Source organism: Rhinopithecus bieti, unplaced genomic scaffold (genome assembly GCF_001698545.2).
Source record: "Rhinopithecus bieti isolate Rb0 unplaced genomic scaffold, ASM169854v2 scaffold_4666, whole genome shotgun sequence".
Classification (NCBI taxonomy): domain Eukaryota; kingdom Metazoa; phylum Chordata; class Mammalia; order Primates; family Cercopithecidae; genus Rhinopithecus; species Rhinopithecus bieti.
Window position 1 is genome coordinate 179,099 of NW_016804530.1, and position 9,161 is coordinate 188,259.

At 43.1% G+C, this 9,161-nt stretch overlaps 1 protein-coding gene across 6 annotated transcripts in view; it reads right to left on the bottom strand.

Annotated features, from left to right (window-relative positions):
- Positions 1 to 1,169: 1,169 nt before the first annotated feature.
- Positions 1,170 to 9,161, bottom strand: part of YWHAH (tyrosine 3-monooxygenase/tryptophan 5-monooxygenase activation protein eta) — a 27,207-nt gene continuing 19,215 nt past the window's right edge. For 5 of the 6 annotated variants that reach the window (XM_017868944.1, XM_017868942.1, XM_017868947.1 and 2 more), the window contains exon 2: positions 1,170 to 2,634. In XM_017868944.1, coding sequence (XP_017724433.1) covers positions 1,981 to 2,634 — 654 coding nt within the window. In that variant the 3' untranslated portion in view covers positions 1,170 to 1,980. Of the gene's footprint in view, positions 2,635 to 3,664; positions 3,701 to 9,161 lie in introns of those variants that run through there. The other variant, XM_017868943.1, reaches the window with a different exon arrangement.

Sequence of the window (9,161 nt, forward strand, 5' to 3'; positions counted from 1 at the left end):
TCTTAAAATTAAGTCAACCTGAAACAGGCTTCCTGAGCAGTGTTCATTGGCACATGGGGAGGCTCATACTCTACTTCAGAATAAGAAAATAGGTTAAACTTACATGCTTACAAGTTATGTGCTCCACAAAATCATGATTGTGTCATGGCCATTTCCATCAGTCTAATGCCAAACTTTAGTCAAGGAGGTGTTTAAGGCTGGGCACGGTGGCTCACGCTTGTAACCCCAGCACTTTGGGAGGCCAAGGTGGGCGGATCGCATAAAGTCAGGAGTTTAAGAGCAGCCTGGCCAACATTCAAAACCCCATCTCTACTAAAAATATAAAAATTAGCCTGGTGTGGTGGTGGGTGCCTGAAATCCCACCTACTCAGGAAGCTGAGCCATGAGAATGGCTGGAACCTGGGAGGTGGAGGCTGCGGTGAACTGAGATCATGCCACTGCACTCCAGCCTGGATGACACAGCGAGACTCCGTCTCAAAAAAACAAACAGAAAAAGGTGTTTAAGGGTTCTGTGTTACTGAACCAACTTACCTAACAAACATGTTCATTCCTAGGTGCCACTCTGGAGGTGATAAAAATTGTGAGACGCAGGAAACCACCTCCCTCAAGAACAGTCGGCCAGTGATGCCGAGTCTCAAGAGAGACACCTTGGGAGCAAGCAAGTATTTAAGGGGTAGGTTAGGCTTTTTCTTTTAACTCAGTGAGGTTTGCTTTTCTATTTTAAAGAATACTAACCATTTAACAATAATCACTAAAGATTTCAGGGATGCAAGTTGTGCCCCTAATATTTTATTACATTAAGAAAATTTGAGGACATGTATAAGCTCAGTATTTACCTTCAGTGTTAAATACACTCTCAAGTTAAACAGAGACCACAACCTTTCAGAGGTGCTATACTGTGGAAGACTGCATTTTGTTCTGTGAGGCTCATTAAAAAGTACCAGTTTTCAGGCAAATTGATCAGAGAGACTATGTTAGCTGGGTTCACAGAAAACTATTTAAAATCTATGAATCCTATGTGTGTGCTGCAAAATATGTAATGAAATCAGAGGACAGGAAAACTTGGATAAAGTACTACAAATGCTTCCATGTTTGACAGATTCAAACCGCAATTTGTGACTGGTTAGACAGTACCTTGAGAGGGGAAAAATCAAGACCGCACACAGAGATAATATCCCCAAAGCAGCATTTATTTACCCATTGAATTCCAAAACATTTATTTTAGAAGTCTGGCATTTCATAATCACCCATCTTGATTGACATGGGCTGACACACATGGCGCTGTCAGGATACACAAGGACAATAGCCAAAGAGTTACAAAAAATAAATCCATGATTCTTAAACAATCGCAACCAAAAAAAAAAAAAGTTACAAGTATCAAAACTTTTAGATGCATTGCATTGAAAAGAAGGTTTGTGCACGTCATAATTTAAAGAGGCAAAAACAAGGCGCTACTGAAACCTCACGTTAAACAGTTTATTATAAAGCTGATGGAAAGGAGCAAGTTGTCTCTCTGTATCAGCTTCCCTTAACAGTTTTCCATTAGTCGAAGAAAGAGGTGAGAGGGGTGAATTCATTTTTGCATGCACAAGATGTACTGCTTAAAGAAACACTATCAGCTTGTTTTAAATGGATCTTTTAAACATCAACTGTAGCCTGTGTTGGCTAATTCTTTCTAATCTCCCCCATTACTTTCGCCTAGATTTCCCATACATCAATAGGCATAGTAAAATGCCTCATCAGAACACACTTCTCCACACAATTCAAAAAGGGAGCTCCTGTGGGCTCAAAGCAACCATCAGTCCAGCAATGCCCATGATTCATCTTAAACTGCTTCCCAAGAGACAGGAGTGCAGATCTGAGTAGCTGTGCTGCCGATACAGATAGGTTTAGCACTAGATATTTAGTGATTGTGGCAAGGAAGAATCGGTGATGATGGGGGTGGTGGGTGAAGGAAGGGCCAGGGGACCTGAAGGATCTTCAGTTGCCTTCTCCTGCTTCTTCATCCTGCTGGTCGCTCGTCCAGAGGGTGAGGTTGTCTCGCAGCAACTGCATGATGAGCGTGGAGTCCTTATAGGAATCCTCGTTTAGTGTGTCCAGCTCAGCTATGGCATCATCGAAGGCTTGTTTGGCTAAGAGGCAGGCTTGCTCGGGTGCATTCTGGATCTCATAGTAGAACACGGAGAAGTTGAGGGCCAGGCCCAGCCGGATGGGGTGCGTGGGCTGCATCTGCTCTTTGCTGATTTCAAAGGCTTCCTTGTAGGCAGCTTCAGAAGCTTCGACCACACTGTTTTTCTTCTCCCCAGAAGCGACCTCTGCTAAGTAGCGGTAGTAATCACCTTTCATTTTCAGGTAAAACACCTTGCTCTCATACTGGAAATCATTGCAGTTCTTGATCAGGAACTTGTCAAGCAGAGACAGGACATCATTGCAAACTGTCTCCAGTTCCTTCTCAATCTTCTCCCGGTAAGCTTTCACTTTCTCCAATTTCTTTTCGTTTCCATCAGCCATGGTTTTCTGCTCAATGCTGCTAATGACCCTCCAGGAAGATCGCCTGGCACCAACCACATTCTTGTAGGCCACAGAGAGGAGATTTCGATCTTCATTGGAGAGAGGTTCATTCAGCTCTGTCACCTGCAAAACCCCAAAAAGATAAACATTGAAAGAAAAATCTGAAAATCTTGGCAAGAAGCCTTCCCCTCAACATAATCAACAATCCTTCTCAAGAACAGGATTATGAACAAGTCAGTCACTCTGGAGAATAAAAACCACCCATAGACAAAACCAATATAGACATGAATCCTATGTGAAGAAAAGACTGTAGTCTAATAGAAGAGGTAAATACTTGGCACCCAAAACAGAAAATCAGAGGGGCTTGAGAAATTCATAAATGAGGTGTCATCAGATGTTGCTTTCATGTTGGTAGAGGAATGGGACTCAGGATAATTATGAAAAGGTTGTACAGCAGCAGTACACAATGGTGAAGAAGAAAACCTCAAGCAGCTACTCTGCAAAAGATACTCTGAATAGGCCAGGCGCGGTGGCTTATGCCTGTCATCTCAGCACTTCAGGAGGCCAAGGTGGGCAGATCATGAGGTGGTACCATGATGGTAACAGATTGATACCATCCTGGCCAACATGGTGAAACCCCATCTCTACTAAAGATACAAAAATTAGCCAGGGGTGGTGGGGTACGCTTGTAGTCCCAGCTGCTTGGGAGGCTGAGGCAGGAGAATCGCTTGAACCCAGAGGTTGCAGCGAGCCAAGATTGTGCCACTGCACTCCAGCCTAGCAACAGAGCGAGCCTCTGTCTCAAAAAAAAAAAAAAAAAAAAAAAAATCAGAATAGTAAGATCATGCGGTCTCTTTGTCAGATGTTCAAAGACGACAGACTGGAAGTGTTCCAGACTCTGCTTCCAGCTTTACATTTTGGGAAGAACCAACCCCTCCTCAAATACACATTAGGTGGAGCTCCACAGATCAGATGAACATCACACAGATCCAGTGGCCAGAGCTTCGCCCTGTGTGGCCACACATGGAACCCTGATACTCCCAGCCCTCTCCCAAACCAAAATGAAAAAGAATTCATTAGTGACATGAAAGTGCCCCCAGCTCCTGGTGAAAAGAAGCACAGCTACTCAGCAGCAAGCTGTACTCTGACCTACCTCACAGGAAACTCTGGTCATCAAGGATGGAAGCATCAATTATTTTAAGTGGAAGAGTTAAATTTCACAAGCTTTAACTTCCCTTCGTTCTCCCTGATGCCAGCTGCAAGTGAACTAGCTATGCAGTTAGTAGGAAGAGCATTATTAGACTTTGCAGTGGGTTAAACTGTGTCCCCCGCCAAAGGATATGCTGAAGTTCTGACCCCAGGCACCTGTGAATGTGACCTTATTTGGAAATAAGGTCTTTGCAGATGTAATTAGTTAAGATGAAGTCATACTGGATATTAGGGTGTGCCCTAAGTGCAATTACAGGTGTCCTTATAAGGATAGTGAGATCTGGACACACACACAGGAAGAATGCCATGTGACAGTGGAGGCAAAGACTGGAGTGATGCATCTACAAGCCAAGGAACACCAAGGGTTGCCAGAAGTCACCAGAAGCTGGGAGAGTGCCTAGGAAGGATTCTTCCCTAGAGCCTTCAGAGGGAATGTGGCCTGCCTACACCTCACTTTCAAACTTCTAGCGTCCAGAACTACGAGAGAATAAATGTATTATTTTAAGCTATCCAGTTTGTCGTACTAGGTTCAGCAACCCCTAGAAAACTGTTTAACAGAGTTTCCTAACAGAGTTTCTAACAGAGTTGGTCTGGGCCCAAGCATAGAAAATGACTTGCTAAATTGACCCAGGACATTTCACAAGCCCTTAAAAGATAGTGCATCGTCTATAAAGTAGAGGGATTCCTTAATATGACCTACTGGTAAAGGTCTTTAATTTTATTAAATCAGTCTCTGCTTATACAAAAGGTCTTTAATTTTAACACTGAAAAAAAAAAAAAAAAAAAGGAAAGCAAAGCATTTAGGAAACCATAAAACACTAAACAAAAAAGGTATTACTTAAACGAATCTGTAAGGACAGAACCTCCAACAGAGGGAAAAAGCCAAGTTCAATGGGGAAAGTTATCAATAGCATATTCAAACAGATACACTTAAAATGAATTGAGAAGACTGAGCAGTGGAGTATCAGAAATCCTGAACAATGATGGTTTATTTGGGGAATTAGTGGTTCAAGGACATGGAGCAGCAAGTGTAATCATTATTACATGTAAAAATCAGAAAACTTGTGCCAAGTTCTTACAAAGTAAAACAAGCAACTGTCTGAGTCCTCCCTACCTCCAAGCCCCAGACAAAATAAAAGTACCAGCTCACTCTTAATTTCTCCATTTCCCTGTCCCCAGAACCCCTACTCTTCTGCTACAAACACAGGATTAAGTCTCTCCTTTGCCTACCTATCAACCAAACCCCACTTCTTTCTTCAGTGTGGTCTTTGGCTAACAGCTATCCTGACCATTCCCAGGGGTGCCACCTCCACTCCGGTCAAGCCAGGGTTCTCATTAATCATCCTCATATTCATTAGTAGTCTCCATACCTCTCACTGTGATCTGCTCCAGTCTACCATGAATCTAAAATCAACGCTCCCCTTAAATCACGTTGAACACCTATAACCCCACTAGTTTCCTCCTCTAGTTAAGTGCCTTTAAACACTTACATACATTTTCTTATGGAAAATAGAGACTTTGTAAATATTTAATAACTTAGTCTTTTTCTCCCCACATCAGAGGGTCATGTGTCTACATTGTAACAAGGTTTGAGGGTGGCACATCTCACACATACATGTCATCACACTTATGAATTACAAAAAGATGAATAACTACTTAGTCTTTTAAGGGAGCAACACTTCTAAATCAAAATTCCATCCCAAATATTCTGATACATTTCAGAATGCTTGAATCCTCTAGAATGACTTGCATTTCTAGAGCAACATTTAATAAAGCATGAGACAACAACAGAATTTGGAGAGCTCCTTTGATCTTGTAATAATTAAATCCAACTAAGGCCATTTGGCATTAAAATGCAAATATCCATAGGAGTCACAATATACTTCCTCCTGTGACTAACAAAACTGCTTCTGTGAAACTGGCAAAGATACACCAAGGTAACTTCCCAGAGTATGTCATTTAAAGAGAGTGCATATCTGAAATACATGTATGTATGAGTGCTTGCATAACACAAAAGACAGTATAATTATTAAACCCAAGACATCTGGAGTTTAGTCTGAGCTAGCTATGTGACCTTAAACAAATCACAACCTTTTTGGACATCAAAGGTAAAATAAGCAAGATTAGCCCAAATGATCTCCAAGGCCTCCTTCAGCTCCAACATTCCATGATTTCATTTTTCCTGTGCACCAATAAAAGGTATGGCACAGCATGATGAAGTTGATCCTACTAACGTGAAGTTTGGGTGTATCTGTAAGAATATTCTTTCTCCATCAGGAATGAACTGCCAAAAAGACTACTGGTCAGTATTTATGACACCTTCACAAGAAAAATCATTTACTGGGAGTAGTAGTGTTTATGTAACAATCATCTGGTTGCCTGCCAGTCTGAATGAATCACTATCAGCATTAGCTGAGGGTGACTAACATATCTCAGCAAGCAAATATTGTTCCTCATACCCCAGCCAGGGCCTAACTAGGAAATAACTGGATATATTTAAATATAGTATTTTTTAATACTCTGGGTTATAATTCAGTTGACAAAAGGAAACATGAAATGAAAATGGCTTACTGCTTGAACAGATAACTAAAGAAAACTGAGTTTTTCCCAGACTGGAAAATTATAGACCCATGTAAAATCAGATGGTCCATTAAAACAAAAAGATTTATAGCCAATCTTGATAGATGATACTTAGAACCAGTTCCCAACACTTCAAATACCAAAATGCAGGCGCCAGGAGAACTAATGAAAAGCTCAGTCATAAACTGTACTAAGAGGAACAAACACTGGGTGGCAACACAGAGTAATGGATGCTCTCCAGGTCCCAGCCATGCCACCTAAGACCATCTGCAAAACCTAATGAAATGATTTATTGCATCTCTACAAATCAGGAACATGAAGCAAAAATAAGACATACAATTTTGGAGACAGGCCTAGACAATAGTTTTCAGCCTTCTTTCCACTCTTTAACACCAAGATTACGACAGTCATTTCTGCCACATGGCACCTTCCCTCAGTGTAGCCACACTGGGCACTGAGTCTTCACCTGGCCACAAACCAGGGGGTTTGCCACCTCTGCTCACAGCCTCTCTGCTTTCTAGGTGTCCTGCCTGCCTTCCCACCCTCTGTAATTCTACTTACACCCTTCCTGAATGACAAACTTAAACTGATGGGCTCTTCCCATGCACAAAGGCCCTCCTCTCCATTTATTTTAAGGACTGGACTCCCTGCCAGCTAGTTTTACTAACGTCCTGACCAAACAGCCTTTGGCTACACCTAGTCCCCACCCCAGGGCACTCATTTTACATTTTCTCTGCTCCAGGACTACCCAACATTGCTAAATGTCAAAAATGACCTGGCCTGCTGATCATTCACTTATCTTCCTATGACACTATTCGTTTACCCAAAAACCCCTACGGGCCTCCTCCCACTACTCACAAGGCAAACAACTATGTGTGTGAGAGTAAAACAGATCCACCACCAAAATAGTACGGGGACTATTGAGGAAAATTTAAAGTTTTTAATCTTGGAAACACCCAACATCAAAAGTAACATTGAGCAAACAAAATGCCACCCCCAAGCTGCCAGGCCATACCTGTGTAAGTTAGGGGTAATGTTACCTCACTCAAATATGCTGCCATCCTTCACAGCTCCACATATGCTATGGGTTCATCCTTTATAGTCACCCCCGTCAACCAGCTTGCTTTTGATATGAATAAGTAAATGATTCTCACGATTAAGTAAACATAACCACATCATAAAATCTTTAAGCTTCTTTGGAAGAAGTATGTGTGTACGTGTGTATGTGTTAAAAGTGAACTTGAGGAGCCGGGCATGGTGGCTCACACCTGTAATCCCAGCACTTTGGGAGGCCAAGGCAGGTGGATCACTTGAGGCCAGGGAGTATGACACCAACCCAGTCAACATAGAAACCCCGTCTCTACTAAAAATACAAAAATTAGCCAGGCAAGGTGGCGTGCGCCTGTAATCCCAGCTACTTGGGTGGGACATGACAATTGCTTTAACCCGGGAGGTGGAGGTTGCAATGAGCCAAGATTGTGCCACTGCACTCCAGCTTGGAGGACAGAGCAAGACTCTGTCTCAAAAAAAAAAAAAAAAAAGAAAAGCAAGCTAGTGGGATGAAAACTTGCTGAGCTCTTTCCCAAGTTTATGCTTAGGAAGTGAGGATCTTGCCTGGCCTGGCCCCAAGCTGGCAAGATATCCACCAACAGACCAAGTCCTACGGGCCACTGTGCAAGAACATCGCCAGCCAGCGTCACGCTGAGCCCCTTATCCTCATCAGGATGAGGCTGCAATTCTGTAAGGCCACTAATAGGCTAAACTTCAAGCTCAGAGCAGGCAAGTCCAGGTAAGTTACATCCACTCTAAGCTAAATTTTAGTCAAATAAAACAGCTGCCCTTGTTTAGTCACGAGACTGCCTTTGCCTTGCTTTTGACATAACTGAACATTTTCATGGGGACTGGCAAGGATTAAATACAATAGCATCTGAATGGCATTACTGCATGCTACTGTCCCTAGAGGGATCAGAATTGAAGGCTTCAGAAACTGTGCCAGGTTCGGATCATTGGAAATGCCAACACTCACCACCGCAGAAGGGAATGCCACTGCAGCGAGGAGTAGGGTGGGAGGAGCACCAAAATGCTGGGGCAGAAGACAAGCTGCCTCCACTTGGGACACTAGGAGGAATTTTACCAGCAACCTAGAGACAGAAATTTTGGGGCCTGCATAAAAATATACTAAAGGGTGCAGGGAGAAAAATACATTAAAGGCAATATGGAGCAACAACTGGTGTCAAGAATATGAAATAATTTCTTAAAATACCCCAAATAAAATGTAACATAGTCCTGCACATCTTAACTCAGGAGAAACTCAAATTCAATACTTTGTTAAGAAAAAAAAAAAAAAAAAAAACGCTGGGCACACAGGCTCACGCCTGTAATCCCAGCACTTTGGGAGGCCGAGGCAGGCAGATCACAAGGTCAGATCGAGACCATCCTGGCTAACATGGTGAAACCCTGTCTCTACTAAAAAATACAGAAGGCCAGGCGAGGTGGCTCACACCCATAATCTCAGCACTTTGGGAGGCCGAGGCGGGCGGATCACGAAGTCAGGAGATCGAGACCATCCTGGCTAACATGGTGAAAGCCCGTCTCTACTAAAAATACAAAAAATTAGCCAGGCATTGTGGCGGGCGCCTGTAGTCCCAGGTACTAGGGAGGCTGAGGCAGAATGGCGTGAACCTGGGAGGCGGAGCTTACAGTGAGCCAAGATTGCGCCACTGCACTCCAGCCTGGGAAACGAGCAAAACTCTCAAAAAAAAAGTAAAAGGCCGGGCGCGGTGGCTCAAGCCTGTAATCCCAGCACTTTGGGAGGCCGAGACGGGCGGATCACGAGGTCAGGAGATCGAGACCATCCTGGC